The 20,553-nt window shown below is 43.0% G+C and overlaps 1 protein-coding gene across 1 annotated transcript in view; it reads left to right on the top strand.

The window, feature by feature from the left end:
• Nucleotides 1–9,297: 9,297 nt before the first annotated feature.
• Nucleotides 9,298–20,553, top strand: part of SPERT (spermatid associated) — an 11,922-nt gene continuing 666 nt past the window's right edge. Inside the window, exons 1-3 of the mRNA XM_005863240.1 lie at nucleotides 9,298–9,372; nucleotides 9,676–9,756; nucleotides 20,043–20,552. Of these exons, the coding sequence (XP_005863302.1) occupies nucleotides 9,298–9,372; nucleotides 9,676–9,756; nucleotides 20,043–20,552 (666 nt within the window). The remainder of the gene's footprint in view (nucleotides 9,373–9,675; nucleotides 9,757–20,042; nucleotide 20,553) is intronic.

Raw genomic sequence — 20,553 nt, 5'->3', positions numbered from 1 at the left:
AGCCGCGGACCTCACATACGCCACCAGCCTTCAGTGTAATATTCTTAAAAATCGTAATAAGTGTAATGGAAAGCACTTAAAAGCCTCTTTGGAGGTTTCTTAGTAGGGAAAATAAAAAAGTCTTCATACCATGGGGAGAAATACTTGTTCTTTCCACTGCAATAAATACAGCTGAAATAATATATGGAATAATATAGTGACAAGGCTTTTAATACCATTTATACTCTGACAAGTCCCAAGTTTATATTTCCATTTTAAATGCCTCAACTCCAGACTCTTATAAGCGGCTGATTTTTTGACACCTGCACTGGGATATTTGCAATCTTCTCCAATTGAGTGTCCAGACTGGGACTTTTGATCTTCATCCCGTGGCCCATCCTGTCTTCTCCACCCCTGTAAATGACTATTACATTTTCCAAGTGCTTAGATTAAGAAACCTTGTAGTGCCCTATCTTCTTTTTCTCTTACTCTATATCCAAATCCATCAGCAAATCTACTTGAATGTATCTAGAATCTTATGATTTCTCACCCTATCTGGACAATTGAAATTGGTCCCGCATTCCTGTCTTGTCACATTGCAGTGTGTTCCGCATGATGTGGCCAGAGACATCTTTTTAATCCTGTCAGATCACGCCACGCTCTGCTGCATACCTCTAATGGCTGCCCATCTTGGTCAGAAAAAAATCCTCTGACTCTGGTCCTGCCACACCCCCTGCCTCAGTGCCTTTGCTCCTGCTGACATACTCTTCCCCCAGATACTCATGGCTTAGCCTTATACCCTCACCACTGTCAGGCCTTAGCTTAGATGTTGCCTCCTCACATTGGTCTTCCTTATGACCTGAAATGGCTCACCCTATCACTTTCTATTCCACTATCCGGTGAACTTTTCTTTAGCATGCCTACCCCTAACATATATTTGATTTTTAAAAATTTATTTATCATATATCTTTCTTCACAAGAACACAGCTCTGTGAAAACCTAATTTTGTTCATTACTTTCTTGGCACTTAGAACAGTGGGTGGTTCATACCAAATGCTCAGTAAATCATTTTTGAATGATTGAATGAAATGAATATTCAGCTGTTAGCCAGCAAATACTGCTGATAGATTCAGAAAAAAACCTTAAAGAAACAAGTATTGAAACAAATCAAGTAGTGTTTGCTACACAGCTGAGTGAAGTACAGAGGTAGCTTCCCCTTCAGTAATAAAGCATACAAAGTGGTATTCTTCCGTGAACCAATTATAGAAAAACATGCCAGAAAAGCTGTGATCTAACCATAAATAACTTTACTAGAAACAATGTTCTAATGGAACAATTGTTTAAAATAACATTTGATGGAGTGGCTGCTTTGACTGGAATAGAAAGAGGACACTGGGGTCAGGTTACAGGAATAGCTTCACTCTTGAAATTTACTGTGTAGTAATTCATAACCAAACTAATGCTGCAAAGCAGGTGAAACCAGAAGTGCACAATGTGCTAGAGGCGATCATGAATTTGATTAATCTGATTTTAACAAGTGGGAGAGCTGTACAAAGTGCCAACATCTTCGCAGTACTTTGTCCCAGGATGGACAATGACCATAAAGGTCTTACACAACAGGGAGTTTGCAGTAATCTCTTTTTACAAAAGGACAAATGTACCAAATTTGCTGACCTTTTCTTGTGACAAGTGGATGTTAGCAGTGTGCTATCTAAGCACCATATTTTAGAAAGGAAAAACAAAACAATTATTTTTTGCCTTCATGAAAAACATGGTGTTTTAACAATAAGAGAATTTTATGAAAAAATATTTAAATGATGTGTAAAGGGCTCATGATAGTGCCTGCCACATAGCAAGCACTCAATAAATATTGGCTATTATTATCATTATATCTCCTTCCCCAAATTCTTCTCTATAAGTAGATTACAATCCTTTTGAGAGCAAGAAATGGTATCTGATCTTTCCCCATCTCTCTTTTTCCTTCCTTACCTGCACTACCAAGCACAGTGCCTTGCTCAATTCAGTTCACCTGAACCTTTTAATTAACACACATTTATTGATCATATTATGGACAAAGCCCACCCACAATTGTTTTGAAGTCTTTCACCTAATTTAATCCTCACCACTATCCTAAATTTTAATAACTATCACACCCATTCTGTCACCAAAGAAACCGAGGTTTAGCAACAGTAAGTGCAGAGTTCACACAGCCAGTTGGGAGTGGAAACAGGGTCCCCCTGTAGGTGCTCTGACTTAGAGTTTGTGCCTTTTCAATACCCGGTGCAGCATGAATGTTTCCTCAGACATGATCACCTGAGGAGGTTGTCCTTCCTTAGAGTGAAGGAAGTCCAATCTCGGACCCACTTTTTGGAGACCTGAACACATTAAAACTCACTGAGGAAACTGAGCAAATGGAATCCTTGTTAGTTCTTGAAGAAATATTTTAATCAATTTATTTGGCACTATTCATAGATCACATGCTATTTGGTAAGCATTCCATTATCATTAAGGAGCTAATGGACAGTTAATTGAAGGAATTACACACTTAACTAATTTGATGACTTTTAAATTTTGCTTAGATTGGAATGTACATAATCACATCAATCACAGTTAGAGTTGTGCTAATAAACAAAGCCTTCAGTTTTGCCCCTGTTGGTCGAGGGTGTTGGGGAGGAGACCGCCTACCTCTTTCTTTGGGTCACTCCTGTGGCTTCTGCCTACCTGAGATGACCTCAGCTTGGAACCAGAAATCACATAATCACCTCTTTTGACTTTTTCCAAAATAAAAGAGAATTTCTTAGTGACTGAAAGTCTTTTCCATTGGATGTCTTTTTGTTGTTGCTGTTAATCCTCACCCAGTGATATTTTTTCCATTGATTTTTAGAGAGAGTGGAAGGGATGGGGGGGGGGAGGGAGGAAGGGGGAGAGAGAGAGACAGAGAAACATCAACGTGAGAGAGACACATCAATTGGTTGCCTCCCACAAGCGCCCCAACCAGGTCTGGGGATCTAACCTGAAACCCAGGTACATGCCCTTGACCAGGAATCGAACCCACAACCCTTTGGTGCCCAGGTCAATGCTCTAACCACAGAGAACACTGGCCAGGGCTGGATATCTTTTTTAAAAAACTTTATTGAGGTAACATTGGTTAATAACATTATATAAATTTCAGGTTTACAACATTATAATTCAACATCTATGCACTCTATAGTGTGTTCACCACCTGAAGTCTAGTTTCCATGTCACCCATATATTTTATCCCCTTTACCTAATTTGCCGTCCCCTACCCTCCTTTCTCTCATCATTCCATTGTCTGTATCTGTGAGTTTATTAGTTCCTTCCTTTGTTATTTTTTGTTTTACATTACACATATCATAGTCTTTTTTTCTTAATTCTCACCCAAAGATATTTTTTTCCATTGGTTTCTAGAGAGTGGAAGGGAGGTAGGAGGAGGAGGAGAGAGAGAAACATCGATGTGAGAGACACATCGATTAGTTGCTTTCCCCATGCACTCCGACTGGGACTGGGGAACCTGCGACCCAGGTACATGTCCTTGACTGGGAATCGAACCCATGACCCTTTGGTCCACAGGCTGCCACTCCAATCACTGAGCCAAACTGGACAGGCCTCACTCGTGGATCAAGTAAGCAGATGAACTAATATTAAGAAAATGTCAGAACTTTGAGGGGATTTCTAGTGGCTTTTGGATTGAGGAGGGAGGTTTGTAAGGATGCTACACAGCTCTAGAGACCCCCAAGTTTCTATGTTGTTTATGGGGACCTGTCCTGCATATGGTCTTCTTTCTGACTTCACCAAAAAGGATTTACCATCTTGGTTAGCTCTGGAACTTGAAAGTGCCAACTGCCCTACTTTCCTGCATTGCCCACCTTTTTGGTTCTTTCAATATTCCCACAAATGTGAGTGATTCTTCTATCAATAGCAACCATTCACTTCAGTAGCTTCCATTCCCACTTAGACTTTTCCAACACTTGATCTTTATTTGTTGCCAGATAGACTCATTGGCAGATTCTTTTGCTCTTCCTAGCTGCTGCCTTCTGCTTCCTCAGAAGGTGAGAGCTCCCAGCCTGTCCCAGGAGCAGCTTGGCCCAAAGCTTTGCTGTGTTTGGGCTGCTCCGCTGGCTCTAGAGGAGAGCTAGCCTCTGCCCTAAGTAGCAAAAGTAACAAATACTCCCAAGCACATCATGCAATTTGGAGATGAAAGGCATCATGATGATTTACTACATTGCACAACTTCCCATCCCTTTGACAAATGAGAAGGAGAGAAAGGTTAGAACCTACCCCTGATGCCCACCTCTGACTCCTGGTAGGGCAGGAGACCCTGTGCTCTCTAATAGACCATCCTGTTTGTTGAATTCTTCCCTGTGGTTCATCATCAGACAGTTGCAGGCGAGGAAAGCCTAGAGAGTCTCGGCTGCACGCTTGCCCTTTCCTTTGTTTCTGCTCTACCCGTCTGCTTAGATTAGAAACCCATGAGGCATGCCTACCTCTGAGCTCTGGGTAGCGTTCACCGATTGTGGATGCTCACAGAACATAGATGATTGATGATGGTGTTAATCTGAGTAATGACAGGCATTTTGGGTGCAATCTCAAGGAGGCCTCTCAGTACTGAGTCATGGATGCATGCAGCCTACAGAAGAGGAAGGAACCCAGCTAATGGGCAATGGCAGATGCCAGTACCAGAATGGCCCAGCTCACAATGCTCTTCCCTTAAAGACAAAAAGCAAGTCAATCAGAAAGCATACAAACAAACCCTCACACAAGTTGCAGTATCAAGTTTTTTAATCGCGGACCAATTGTGAATCAGCTGCTTGAGACAAAGGGAGCAAGGCAATTTTGTACGAGGGTGCTAAAACAATGCTTATTTATTGAGAGGTTGCTAAGTGTTGGCCTCTTTGTGTGGGTTATTTAAAATTAGATATAATTTCCTCATGGGGATGAGGAAATTGAACTTCTGAGAGGTAGGGGGACTTGCCCAAGTCACATAGTGTTATGAACTGAATATTTGTGTCCCTTCAAAATTCCTATTTTGGAGCCCTACTCCCCCAATGTGATGGTATTGGGAGGTTTGGCTTTTCATTTAGGTTTAGCTGAAGTCTTATGGATGGGATTAGTGTGTTATAAAAGAGCAAAAGAAACCAGAACTCTCCATCATGTCAGGACACAGCGAGAAGGTGGCCATCTGCAAGCCAGGAAATGGGTCTCATCAGGAACCAAATCTTCTGGCACTTTGATCTTGGACTCCCAGTCTCCAGAACTATGAGAAATAAATGTTTGTTGTCTAAGCCTTCCAGTCTATGGTATTTTCTTATAGCACACAGAGCTGACTAAGACACATGGTAATTAACTATTTCTTGGCCTTCAGATTTGCACACAGGTCTGCTGACTGACGCCAGTGTCCATGACCTTGCTATTTGTATCTCATTCATTCTTGTTAATGACAGCCCTTTGAGTTTAGGAAAAGAAGTTATTTTCATGCTAATGTGGCAGGACTGTCCAGGTGTTCATTGCTTTCTTTCGTTCCCCCAGCACTTTCCCTCACAGGATAGAGTAGTTAGGATCTTTGATCAGATAATGGTGGGTGATGAGTTACTATTATGCTCTGAGAGCCATCACTATCAGCCAGATATGGTGGCTGCCCTTTTACCTGGGGGCCAGGCCTCTGAAGAGAGAGGCAAAAGACTATGGTGGAGGTGAGGAAGGAGAGAGCCTACAAAGAGACAGACCCCGGACATCCATCAGAAGAGATCTCTGGTTGACCAGTTGGTGATGCAATGGGGAATGAAATGATTTGCACCATTGCCTGGACCCTGGGAGTTTTGTGATCATCCAATAGTAAGACTTCCTTTCTAGGATGAACTGTACCATAAGCTCCCCATGATATCACAGATAAAACTTTAGAAAACTACAAAGGAACTAAAATGGGGTAAGTTCTCTAGATATGGCCTCAGGACAGGCCTGGGGTAAGGATTTTATCACCCTGGAGGGAACTAGGGGCCAGATGGCCAAAAGATCAGGGAAGGCAGTGGGACTAAGAGTAGGCAAAATAGTATAATGTAAATAACACATATGAATAATATATAATAGTAATAAAATACATCAGCTTATTGGCAGAGTCTTTTGTCCATGGGGTAGAGCATGTGCTCCTTGGCACTAGAGGTGCCGTCTGTGGGAGGAAGAGGTTCTATCTGCTGGAGATGGGCCACATGATGGGTTTAGAGACCCCCAAGGGTGGACTATATCCCAACGATGGATGGTAGGACCTGCCTACATAGCAGTGACTCTAATGCAGTGAAATAACATATCAAGTGCTGAGCACAGTGCTGATGCTCACTAGGTGTTCAGTTAATATTAGTTTCTGTTATGAATTCAATTTTGTCCTCCCAAAAAGGTATGTTGAAGTCATAACCTCTAAAACCTCAGAATTGGATTTGATTTGGAAATAGTGTCATTGCAAATATAATTAGCTAAGATGAGGTTATACAGGAGTAGGGTGGACCTTAACCCAATATAACTGGTCATATTATAAGAAGAGAACAGATACTGACGCTTGAGGGGAAAACCTATGTGATGACAGAGGCAGAGGCTGAAATGCTACTCTGCAAGTTAAGGAAGACCAAGGGTTTCCAACAACCATAGAAACTAGGAGAGAGGTGAGGAAGAATTCTCCGGGTTTCAGAGGGAGCATAGGTCTGCCAATACCTTGATTTTGAACCTCTGGCCCCCAGAACTGTGAGACAACAATTTTCTATTGTTTTAAGCTATTCAGTTCATGGCCCTTTGTTTGGGCTGCCCTAGTAAATGAAAACAGCTACTTACTTCTCTGTTTTGTCTTCCTGACCTAGCTCATCAGATAGATGTGAAGGTGTTTTAATGAGATGTGTGTATAAGAGAAAACTGAACTGTGTTTTCTCGGTTTCATGTTCAATTCCCAACCCCAGTCGGGGTGTGTGCAGGAGCAACCAATCAATGTGTCTCTCCCATCTCTCTCTCTCTCTCTCTCTCTCTCTCTCTCTCTCTCTCTCTCTCTCTCCTCCCTTCTGTTCTGTCTAAAATCATTGTTAAAAATATACTTGGGTGAGAATTAAAAAAGAGAGAAAACCTTGGAGAAACAGAAAACAATGAATATTGACGAGGATGCAGAAAACTTGGAACCCTTATGTGTTGTTGGTGGGAATGTCAAATGATGGTGCAGCTGCTGTGAAAAAAAGTACGGGGATTTCTCAAAAGAGTAAAAATAAAGCTGAATATGATTCAGCAATCCCACTTCTGGGAATATATCCAAAAAAATTCCAGCAGGATCTCAAAGAGATATTGCATACTTGTGTTAATTGCAACACTATTCACAATAGTAACAGTTAAAACAGTACAAATGTTCATCAATGGATAAATAAAATGTGGTATATAAATAAAAAAGAATATTACACAGCTTAAAAAAGACATCCTGTCACATGCCTGATATGAAGGTATCTTGAAGACATGATGCTAAGCCATTAAGCCAGTCACAAAAGGACAAATACTGTATGATTCTACTTATATGAGGTATCTAAAATAGTCAAAATCATAGAAATAGAATGTAGAAAGATGGTTGCCAGGGCAGGGGAGATGTAGGGGGGCGGGTGTTGGGTTAGTGTTTAATGGCCATAGAGTTTCAGTTTTGCAAGATGAAAAAGTTCTATTGCACAGCAATGTGAATATACTTAACACTACTGAACTGTATACTTACAAATATTTAAGATAGTAAATTTAATGTTGTGTGTTTATAACTACAATTTAAAAATAAAATTTTAATTTCAATTTAAAAAAACACCGTTGGAGAAGTTCCCATTTAAAATGAGGAATTTTTTGATCATGTGATTAATTACCTTCTTGCTTTATATTTGAATTGCTGTATATTAGATTTTCTTAGAGTGATACTTGCTTGTAACTTGGGTGTGGGAGACTCCATTGGGCATTTAGGTGTCCTTGAATCTGCTGACCTCGACTTACCACTCTCTTCCCCTGCATATGGCATCATAATGCAGAATTGGAGCTTTCTGCCTTATTAGAGGCTCAAGATACACAAGAGGGCTTGCACTAACAGTCACTAGAGGCAAAAGAGTGGACAAAATTGAGATCATGGGGCGGGGCTGCCCCCTTCACAAAGCCCAGATGTCAGCATTGTGGTCTTGATGCAGTTTATACATATGGCCGAATAAAAATATATATTTGGTCTTTGTTCCTAGTTCCTGGTACAGAGCTCCTAAAACCCTTAAAATATCCTGGGTGATAGATGTGTCTTTTATTATTCATAAGGAGCCCCTTTGGAGCACATAAGTGTATGCTAATGAGGTGACTCCTAGTGAGGCCCTAGATAGCTTTGGGATTGGAGCTGATTGCCAGGTGAATCAACCATGTGGTTAGAGGGTGGGTACTGTCAGCCCCCTGCGCCCCACCTCTGGAAAAGGGGATGGGCGTGGGCTGGAAATTTTCAATCACCAAAGACCAATGATTTAATCAATCATGACCATGTGGTGGAACCTCCATAAAAACACCTAATCAATAGGGTTTGGAGAGCTTCTAGGTTAGTGAACACATGGAGATGCTGGGAGGCTGACGTGTCAGTGAATAAGGATGGAAGGTTTACATCTCTATTTCTCCGTCTTGCCCTAAGCAATTCTTCCATTTGGCTGTTCCCAAGCTGCATCTTTTATAATAAAACAGTAATTGTAAGTAAAGTGTGGTTGTTATTTTTTTTAGTTCTGTGAGCTATTCTACCGAATTATCAAACTCGAGGAGGGGGTTGTGGGAATCCCTGATGTAGCCAGTTAGTCAGAAATACTGGTGGCCCAGGCATCTGAATTAGGGGCAGTCTTGTGGGAATAAGCCGTTAACTTTGGGATCCGATTCTAACTACAGATAGATTGTGTTAGAATTGAATGGAATTTCAGGATGTCCAGCTGGTGTCAGAGAATTGGAGAACTGGTTGGTGTCAGAAAACATATTGCATTTCATTTTTTCTCAGTCTGGAAAGAATTCAGTTTGGGTTTCTTCCCTGTTGAGTAATCCAACTACAAGTAGACGATGCCACCTCTGAAGAAAGGATAGGGATCTGAGCCCAGCCTAGCAGGAGGGATGCAAATGGCAGCCAGAATGACCAAACAGGGGGCTAGTGTTTGGACTATTATGTGTCACACTGACCCTGACCAGGCAAGTGGACACACCAGGGTGAGCTTTTTCTGGCTGCCAGATGCCTCATTCCTGCCTGAGATGCTCAGAGACAGAGACCATGAGCCTTGAAAAGCACTATATTGTTTTGTGATGTCACCTCTGGAATGTTCTGAGTGTTTTGGTGACCAACTTCTGCATAGGACCTATACCTGGCACCTAACATTGGTATGGCTTCTTACTTGAGATAAAAATAATAATCTTTAAAAAAGGCTAGGTGTAGGTATCTCTGCTCCAAAGGCTTTTGGAAGGCTTTGACACCAACCACAATACCTATCTTAACTTTTGTTCAGATGTTGATAAAGCCCCTTATCAGATATCATCTTCACATTCTTTCAAACTCAGTTTTTCATAATGTACATAATTTACAAGAGGAGGTAAGTGAGTAGAAACTCCTGTGTTTTACAGATGAGAGATTGAGGCCCAGATGATGGGCTGGGAAGCAGACATCTTATTTTCTCTTTTCCACAGCACTCAAGGCCACATTTTACAAGAAAAAGAGATACCAGACCTGAAAACCTAGAAATTCCAATCAATGTGGTTCTACCTCAGGTATGGATAATCACAGAAGGATGTAAAGTATCAGTTTTAGCCAGTATATCCCTCCTCTTTCAAAACTCTAGCAAGATGTTATAGAATGACGTCTATAGAGTAGTCAAGACCTTGATTTTAGTTGTGTGTCAGCTGCCAACCAGCTGTGTGTGTCAGGGAGGCCACTTAGCCACTGTGGGTCTTGGGTCCCCTCATTCCTTGACTGAAGAGGGTGGGTTAGGTGATCTGGTAAGACCTTCCAGCCCTAACACATGACACTCTGAAATAAGCCAATCTTCTGAAAATTAGGTGTTTTGGTACTCGTGCCACCACTCTGGATTTTTGGAGGAGAATCAGAACTCGGGCTTGCAATCAAATACATATAACTCAATCCATGAGAAGAAAACCTAGTACATACACCGGGATACAGGGTCATTTGGAAATGTCAAGAGAATGAAGGCCTGCTGTTCACCCAAGACAGAGTGTAAGGGGGTGTGCATAAGGGATTCAGAACAGAGACCAATGAAAGGATGAAGTCTTGACAGGCTGGAGATTCTCAGTTCTCCTTCTGCTAAGCAGCCGTTTCCTTGGCGGGGTTCTCCTGATTGGATTGTGTCGACTGCTGCTATGTCATAAAGGGGGCAACCTTACTTCTCCACAGAGTCACCTAAGGCCCTGTTGGAAGACCATGGCAGTGCAACCAAAGGGGCTGAAATGTAGGATGGAGGAGTCCAATGCAGAGGTAACTATCTGAAACCTCTGTCCAGGGATGTGGAGGGACAGTATTGATTACCAGTGTTACATGTTTTGAAAAGAAAAAGATTAGAAAGAAAACCTTCAGCATTCTTTCCACAGGTGGAGGTAACTGTAACATTCTAGGCAAGTATGTTCAGCAGGAGGACACCTACAGGACAAAAAAGCATTCTGGCTATTTGTTTTCACATTATTCTATAACTTTGTAGTGAACAGCTACTTCTCTGTTTCAGCTCATGAAGCTTAGAACATAAGCTCACTTCATCCTGATCATTAGACAGGATGGCTTGCCCACAAGGTTCCTGCAACTGTAGGAACCTTGTTTTAGGTTTGATTCTTTCCACGTAAAATACACATGAAGGTCTGTTGACCACTACTCTCCTGATGATGGGTGTTGCTCCTTTGGTTTGTTCGCAGCTCATATAAATCAATGTTTGTTTTGTTAAGGGACTGGCAGAGGATACCAACCTGAAGATGAGGTTGGGCATGGGGGTCAGAATAGGGTTTGAAATAGTGATTATGTGATAGAGAGTTATGAAAGTCTTCAACCTAGCATAACTCTCCCTGCCAGCCTCCCAGAAACAACCCAGCATGGCGGAGGAGAGAAAGAGAACAGAACTGGAGAGTGGTTTAAAAAGACTCGAGCTTGTTCTGGGGCCATTCACTTCCTGTGCTGCAGGACCCGATGCCCCTGCTGGGGTCCAGGAGTGCATGGAGGGCATGGGATGGGAGGATACCTGCTGCCCTGGGCACAAGTGCTCCTTATGGGCAGATATGGCATCATGGGTACACCTGCCATGAGGACATAAGTCATGTACCAGGTTTCACACACCTGCCAGGATGTTCTAGGCTGGTGCACTGGGGGAGGGGTATGGTGATCTATAAGTTTAGATTATCTGAACTGTGTCACCACTAGGGCTGTGAGAGGGACCAATGAATTCATCGGACCTCCTCCAGGCTTGGGGAAAGGGATTGATGTGGTTAACAAGGGGAAGGAGAACTATCTTACCGAGCACTGATTTGATCATGTGTTGAGACCTGGGCCATGCAAGTATGAGGCAGCGATTATACAAGTACAGGAACTGGGAACCCCAGGAATCCTACTAATAACAGCAGAGCTGGAGTTAGGGGCTTAAACCCAGGTTAATGCCCACTCACTCTGCTACACCACAAGTTGGGAATATGCCACCTGGCTGGGCCAGACCATGCCTTAGCCTTCTGCTTCTTCTCTTGCTTTTATAGATAGTGCTTCCTCTCCCTGCATCTTACCTGTTTGCACCTGACCTTCCTGCATGTATCTGTCACATGCTGTTTTATTCTGGAACTGAGTCCATTTGTTTTAGAAGGGAATTGCATCAGCAGCTCTGTGTCTCCAGAAAGTGCCTTTGGCCTCCCAGCTCCCAATCATGCTGGGCATTGGGGCTCCTCAGTTACATGGCAAATGCCTATGACTCACTAATTATTATCACCCTTAGGTCTTTCCAGGTCTTATTGATTTCTAGTTTTTCTTCCTCATATTAAATATTTGTGTTTTCTGATCTATTTCCCTTCAGCACATTAAGTTGCAAGCCATCAGTGTTATTTCCTGCCCAAGCTAGCTGACCCCCTGGTTCCTTTGGTACATATATTTATGATTCAGTTCTCACAGGCATTCCTGTTTCCCCAACTGAGCACTATCTGTGAATTTCATGAAGATGTTTACTACTAGATCATTAATGAAGTATCTATACTCTGAAAGCACCCTCCAGGGCCCCCTCATTCCTCCACTTTCCTTTTCTCAATCCCATTTGTTTGGGCTTGTTCTTTGGAAGTTATGGAGTCTGCTGACAATACCAATATCTCTGCCAATTTGATTTCATGAGATTCTGTGTTAAGCAATTAGCTGAAACTACCACACATGATGACATATTTATCCTCTTTGCTCTTAATGTTATAATTTATTAAAATCAATTACATTCACCTGTGAATTATCCTCTTACCTATTTGCATTAAAATCAACATTGATTTTAACATAGTATAGGGAGCTGATAACGAGCTTCAGCCTTGTCACCTCATCTGAAAATTAGTAGCATATCTGGCTCTTCCTTCTAGCATCCTGGGCCTCTCAGCTTCCTATGCCGGTAAGTACCTCAGATGGCTGAGTGCTCTTTGATTGTAACCCGCAGTACTGTTGGCAAAGTAGGTGTTTAAAAAACTTGGTTAATAGTCTTGGAATCTACTAGGCTTTGGACATCTCTTCTGGTGTGTGGTAGCCACACTGTTCCAGGAGTGGAGAGAACTTCAGTGGTAGGTAAGCCTGGCCAGTCCTGTCCCTAAACCCATTTAGATGGGAAGCCACCAACCCCAGGAACTCCACCCCAAAAGGTCCCACACAGAGAGTCCTGTTCCTTAGAAATGCCGTAGCATCAGTAAGAGACATTGGTCTTACCACCCACCTCTTTACCCTTTGCCTCTTCTCCCCCACCATTGACCACTCTTCCTCTGTTCTCTACACTTGCCAGGAGGCTGGTGATCTGACAAAGGCACCCAGTTGTTGGTGATTTCAAACATTTTTCTTCCAGGATCACTTATATTTAAGAAGGAAATGACAGGGAGAAGGCCAGGCCTGATGCTAAGGAACAATTCCCATTCATAGGTGAGATTCAGGCATCTGTGAAGGATTTATGCCCAGGGCTCTTCCTGAATCCCCAGCATAAACACATCTTAGGTTACAACTATGAGCACATTCTCCTGAGGGCAGAGTCTCTAGTCTCTTGGTCACCTTCTTAATAAGGCCTGAAGGGAAGGTGGTATGAACCTCGTAGCCAATTGTATTTCTCTCCATCCATCCTCATATCCCATTCTCCCAGGAAGAAGCCAACTGTTTCCTCTCCCTCCTACTGGATATGTCTTATTGTGAAAGCATTTCCCAATGGTCAGGGAGGAGACAATCTTCCTGGGCCAAGATGCTCTGGGGACTTGGACCTGCTGCCAGAGGCTCGGCCTCCAGGCTTAGCAGAACTTTCAGGGATGTTCCAGGGGCTTTTTGTTGGCTCCTATATTTTGTCAGGGCTCAAGGACATCAAGGACAGAATAATTTAGCTTACAAAACCAACCCAGTGAGACCACTGGTCAAGGTGACCTCCTGAGAAGGAGCTGGCTTCAAACATAGGCTAAGGAGGCCTGGGATTTTGTACCTCATGTATTTGCTTAGCACAAATGCTCACATTTTGGAAAGTCCTTTTGTAAAGAAATATATTCAGCATTTGCTATAGGCCAGGAATTTTGTTTAAGCCTTACAAGTAGATCTGGCCATCTGGTCTTTGTGACAGCTTGCCTACCACTTTCTTGGCCTCTCAGAACAACTTAAGGAAACAGGTAGACCAGCTACATTTAGGTTCATTTTAGAGGTGACATTCAGAGTAGCTAAGTGACTTTCTGAAGAGCACTCAAAGATATGGGACGTTTGAGCCCAAAGTTACTGAGAATTTTCGGCCTCAGCACTCATTAGATTATAGGTTTAAGATGGTGATATGGACAACCAGCATGCCCAAGGCATTTGTATGCAGGGGACAGCTGAAGAGCTACATAGATGAATCTAGTTTTGTGAGATTCACATGAGGAGACTTCCACTGTTATACCACTTATATTATGCAGCAACAGCTCTGCAGTTTAAAAATATGAATTGAAATGAAGACATAGCTTTATCAAATACATTAGTATATTAAGACAAACAAAATCACCTCTTTTGTAAGCCAAAAATGGCACAATGTTAACAGTTTCACATATTTCAACCTAATATCTCCTCCTTAGCTTTCAGTGCATTTTGGTTTGATTAGCAAGGACTCATTACGCTTCCACTGTATATGAAATGTGCTGTTCTAATTTCCAGGACTAAGGATGTAAAAATAAATAAATAAATAAGGAACAGGTCACTGTCTTAGAGAGCTGCAATTTATTCACCTAGGGAGAAGACAAGACAGAACATAAGAGAACCACTGCAAAGTAATTATATCAACAGATGCAAAATAAAGCATCTGGCCTTTGTGAGGGGCTAGGATGAGCATGCCATTTGAGTCAGCCTGGTTTTAAACCATGGCTTTGCCCCCTTCTTGGCTATGTGATCTGAGGTAGAACCATGGGTGGCTCCTTTTGGTAAGACATTAACTATGAATGTGGAAATCAATTATCATATTGTCATATGATAGGACACGCCGTGGCAAAGATGGCAGTGCCCACAGCCAATAAGGAGGGAATATGCTAATTGACTGCCCCGCCCTCAAAGATGGCAGTGCCCACAGCCAATAAGGAGGGGTATGCTAATTAAATGCCCTGCCCCCAAAGATGGTGGCACCCACAGCCAATAAGGAGGGAATATGCTAATTGACTGCCCCGCCCTCAAAGATGGCAGTGCCCACAGCCACAAGATGGTGGTGCCCAGTCCCCTCAGCCCAGCCAGGGTGGCAGGCGTACGCCAAGGCTGGGCTACCCCCAGGCGGGCCTGGCTCCACGCGCCTGCCTCCGGAGTCCCCCAGTCCCCTCAGTCCCCCAGCCACCCAGGGCTGGCCCGAGGCACAGGCAAGCCTCAGATGGTGGCTGCCCAGCTGCCCAGGGCCACCCAAGGCTCAGGTAACCAGGGCCGGCCGAGGCTTGCACTGCTGGCAGTGGCAGCAGCAGAGGTGTGATGGGGCATCACCTTTTCCTGATCATCAGGTTGCCTCCCGCCCCTGAGGGCTCCCAGACTGTGAGAGGGGGCAGGCTGGGCTGAGGGACCCCCCCTCCAGTGCATGAATTTTCATGCACTGGGCCTCTAGTTGTCATATAATAGTCATTCAGTAAGTGTTATTTTCTTTTTCTTATTCTATAAATCTTTCTCTAAGGAAATGCTAAACAACTTATCTTCCTAACCGAAGTACATCCTTGCATTTCTGTAGCTCACTATAAACAAAGAAAATATCACATTTTATTATTTTATTTTGAATTCTACAATAAACTGCGGTGGGACAGCATTTATAGTAAGGTTGTGCACTGCAACAACAGTTGTAAATAGCACCCTCTGGAGTTTGTCATTGTACAACCTGCACAAACACGGGGTGGCTCTGAATCATGTGAGCATCCACATATCCTATACATGGAAATATAAGCATGGAAATGAAAATATTTTAAAAGGTCATGCACTCATACAGTGCAAAGCCAGGACTCTCCAGGTGTCCAGCCACAGATTCCCATCCTTACTGCCTGCATTAATGCTTGTGGAACTTTGACCTCTCTCATTTTCACCAAAAAATAGTTGGTGCTAATAACTGACTTTTTAAATTGACTGGAAGTTCCCTGAGGGTAAGGTCTGAGACCAGATGCTAAAGCAATATTAGTTGATTCATTAACATAAATGTGGAAGAATAATTGGCGCAATAACATTCAGAGTGGGACTAGATTAGGGTGAGAAGTTTTCACAAGGCCAGGAAAGAGCTTTCATTTGAGGACTAAGTTCAGCTGGTCTGATTGCAATCAGGGAAATATCATGGGAAGGAAAGAATTTGTCTTGGCATAATGTTTTCCCAAAGTTCAATCAGGACTCTTGGCATATCTGAAATGCCTGTATATTTAGTATCTTCTCACTTTCAGAAATAGAAAAGGTGCTGCTTTACTTTAGCCTCATCTTGGGTAGATGAGGCTAAAATTATTGGGTAGATGAGGCTAAAGTGAAGATGTTTTTGTGTTCTAAAAGACTAGGCCATGAGTCAGTAGTGGATTTGATCTCTTTCTTGGTCCTATCTGGAGATAGAAGGAAAGATATTAGGACTCAGTTATAAGGGGAGAATTTGGTCTCCTGGTAAAGAAGTAAAGGAACCTATTAGTCCATCAACATTTTCTGAATCAGGAGTGGTGGGTGTTATGGGTTGGCTCAACAAGATAGACCACCAACTCAGAATTTAAATTTAAGAGCCTTTATTAAGCTGGCCAGCTGACCACAGCACCTAGCTCCCCCTCTGGGAGCTTCAGAGCATGTGGCAGAGATCAAGGGTGCAGTATGATCCTTTATAGCAAAACAGTGTTACCTTAGAAGTTCACAGAAAGTTCATAAGAACAAAGGGGGGGTAAACAGAGTCACACCTGGCTGGAGCGTATCATAACACATTGTTTTTCTAAGACAATCTAGCAATTTTTCTTCCATGGTTCCTAACCCTGCAATCCCTCTCCATATGTCAGTCCCCCCTCCCAGCACATACACAATCCTTCTCCATATCCTGACAACACAATCCTTCCTCATACATCCCCCTCCCTCCGAGCACATTCAATTTCTCATGTCTCATTTCCTCCCCTTAGCACATTCTGTAACATTCTGTAACCCTTCCATGCCGCAGTCCCTCACCCTAGCACAGTGGGCATGGAACAGAGAAGGCAACAGGGTCTTGCTAGGAAGTGTTGACCATTTAAGGGAGGGGACAAGATGTCAACTAGGTTAGTAAAAGAATTTTGCTGGGGGCATTGTGGTACCTATTCACAAACATGGATCTGTGGAACCAGAGAAAGTTAGACTAAGAGGGTATTTAGAGGTAATGCCACCGACCCTCATTATACAGAAGTGGAAACAAAGGTCAAAAGGTGAGAGGATGTGACTAAGGCCACCTGATGGCATGCATAAAGATAAGGACCCAGATACCAGATTATCCATAGCTAGGGAACCATCACTTTACATTAAGTTTTTATTTAGTGCATTTCTGTTGAGGGGACAGTTGAAAATTCATTGAGTGCCCAGTTCAGAAAGTGAATATAGAATAATGGCAGCTGAATAGGATGATTTAAAGGCCATCAGGGATTCTCTGAACAGGTATAAAGCATTATACATTTCTCTTTGGACATACACTTAGATCAAGAAGACTATCTCTCTGATTGAAATCAAACAATCCTAAAAAAGAAATAAGACAATTAGGGAAATTTGAATGCTGACTCAGTAATTGCTTATATTAAGAAATTATTGCTAAATTTTAAAAGGATGATAATGGTATTGTGGTTTTGTTTAAAAGATACACATTGATGTATTCATGGATAAAATGAGACAATGTCTACACTTTGCTTTAAAACAACCCAGTGACAAGGGAGTGGTTGTGGAATTGGCTGATGGGACATATGAAACAATTGTGGCCTCAATTTAATAATTACTGAAGCTAGGTGATGGGTACATGAAACAATGTACACATCTAATAATTATTAGATTATTCTCTTTATCTTTTTATATATGTTTGAAATTTTCTATAATGAAAAGGTAAGGAAAAAGTGTCTTGACCCCCAACGTACTGCAAATCCTTTGATAAATCCATGGCAAGCCCCCATGTGTATTCCTCAGACATATAAGTTCAGGGAACCAGAACTGGGTTTGTGGATTAGAAAGTGAACTGATATGGGTTATTTAACTTATCTGAGTTTCAGTTTCTCCATCTGTAAAATGGGAATAATAATAACTCCTTTTAAATTCAGTGTTGTGAGGTAATTCGATAGATAGAATGCTCAGCTCAGGGCCTGGCACAAAATTGAAGCTCAATATTTGTTTCCTTCTTCCCTTTCCTTTTCAGGATTTGGATACACACCATTGACTAAAACTGCATTTTTATAGAGCAGTGGTTCTCAACCTTGGCTGCGCATTAGAATCACCTGGGAATCTTTTTAAAATCCTGATTTCTGGGCCTTATCCTCTGGAAATCAGGATTTTAAAAAGAATCCCAGGTGATTCTAATGTGCAGCCAAGGTTGAGAACCACTGGTGTAGAGTAAGACGCTGCTGAGATGGAGCCTTGCATTGTTTCTAGTTTGAGGATGGAGAGGACCTCTCCAGTTGTACTCCTTGTTGACCTTGGCTAATCTTCCCAGAAATCTAGATCAAAGGACCTTAAATTTACAAGGACATGGTGTGGACTATCCTCCATGAGGTTCATTCTGATCATAGGTTCAGCCACAAGAGCCAATGTGCTTTTCCAGTTGAGAAATATAAAAACTATGGAGGCTGGATTTATTTAAAGCAAATAAGGATGTGATTACAGAATGTCCTCACACCCTCACTATCTGGAAGATTAATCACATCCTTACAAAGTTAATGACATGTGCTTATTGTAAAGTTAATGGCATAGAACTGTGCCATCTATTTGTCTAGCTCGTTGGGTCTTAAGGAATTCTAACCAACCTTATACACTGTGCAAATTATCTCTATGTACACACACACACACACACACACACACACACACACATAGTATATGTGTAGAGATATACAAATATACACTATATAAATATAGTATATAACCTGACTTATTTTCTATCTTCTCTATCTGTAAAATAGTGAAAGTAACCTAAGAAATAAGGAATTTGTATTTGGAGAGCATTGCGATGTACTTGGATGAAATGTTTTCAGTGTATTCAAAGTAAATATCACGATCGTATTTTTATTTAAATGTATTGCTGCGGTTGCTGTGTCTTCTCCAGGATGCATTTCACCTGTTCACCACTTTTTGAATGCAACTCAGAATTCTTCCATTAGTGAAGCCTACTTTTCCAGATAACATCTTACATTTCTATGCCACCTGGCAGTTTTAAAATCACTTTTGCATTCCTTCTCTCATTCAATCCTCACAAAGTGTTGTGAACCAAGCAGGGCACGCGTTATTTCCATTTTTGGGGCACATTTCACTGACTTTCAATGTTGGAAGGTGCCTAATTTGAGATCATGGAGTTTGACAACCTTGTTGTTACTGGTGAAAAATCTGGGTCTCAGGGAGGGCGAGAGAGCTCTTCATTTCACATGCGAATCAGCAACAGAACCGTGACTCTCATTATTGGTGAATTCCATGTTTGTAAATTCGCCTAATTTTTTCCCCACTAAATTTATTTTTGGTAACTCCCAAATCAGTACTCATGGCACTTCCGCGGCCATCCACGGACACGCACAAAGTGAGGAAACGTTTGAGGTGCCTGGCGCAAAGGTGCTCAGTGAGGAGCCTTGTTTCAGCTCTTCTACTGTGAAATAGTGTTTATTTCACAGCTTATTTAGTACCAGGATTTTCACATTTCCCTGCTTTTTGTTGGTGATTTCACTGTCGAAAATCACCCCCGAGCATCATGTTGAAGTGCTGTCTCGTCTTCCCAAGCACACGAAGGCAGGGATGTGCCTTACAGAGAAAACAGGTGTCAGGTGAACTTTGTTCAGGCGTGAGTTACAGTGCTGTCGTCAGAGTTCAATGCTAACGAATCAACAATACGTATTAAATAAGGTGTCTCTCAACAGACACAAATAGGCGATGTGCTGAATGGTGGATGAAAATGTGACCAGAGGCTCTCAGGAACCTAACCTAGTAGTCATGGTTCAGTATCATAATTCATGGTTCAGTGTCCTCAGAAATTTCATAGAACAGCACTGCGGGGAATAATGAGCATCAACTGCAGTACCTTGTGAGGACCCCAAGAGGGAAAAGTGCCTACTGTGGCCGAGCCAGGCCAGACCATCAGCCGGGGTTATTGCGGGGTGTCAGCCAGCCTAGGGTGTGTCCGCCCCTTCACTAACTCTGGGCCTCCCGTTCTCTCCCGCAGAGGGGCACGGCCGAGCCCTTCCTGAGGCTCCACAACCTGTACTCCAGCCCGCGCTGCCCCAGGCAGGCCGCCCTGCCCAGGCCCAGCCGCAGGGTGGTCAGCCAGCACTCCTACCCGCTGAATCGCTTCTCCTCTGTGCCCCTGGACCCCATGGAGCGCCCCACCTCCCAGGCGGACCTGGAGCTGGACTACAACCCTCCCCGCGTGCAGCTCAGCGACGAGATGTTCGTGTTTCAGGACGGGCGGTGGGTGAACGAGAACTGCCGCCTGCAGTCGCCCTACTTCTCCCCCTCGTCGTCCTTCCACCACAAGCTGCACCACAAGCGGCTGGCCAAGGAGTACCTGCTGCAGGACGAGAACAAGTGCCTGCGGGAGGAGAACCGCGCCCTGCGCGAGGAGAACAAGACCCTCCGCAAGGAGAACAAGATCCTGCAGGTCTTCTGGGAGGAGCAGAAGCTGTCGCCCGGCCGCGAGGACAGCCGGGCCTCGTCGCCGCTGCTGCGCAAGGACA

This window comes from Myotis brandtii, unplaced genomic scaffold (genome assembly GCF_000412655.1).
Source record: "Myotis brandtii unplaced genomic scaffold, ASM41265v1 scaffold174, whole genome shotgun sequence".
Lineage (NCBI taxonomy): Eukaryota > Metazoa > Chordata > Mammalia > Chiroptera > Vespertilionidae > Myotis > Myotis brandtii.
This window is presented reverse-complemented; position numbering and strand designations above follow the sequence as displayed.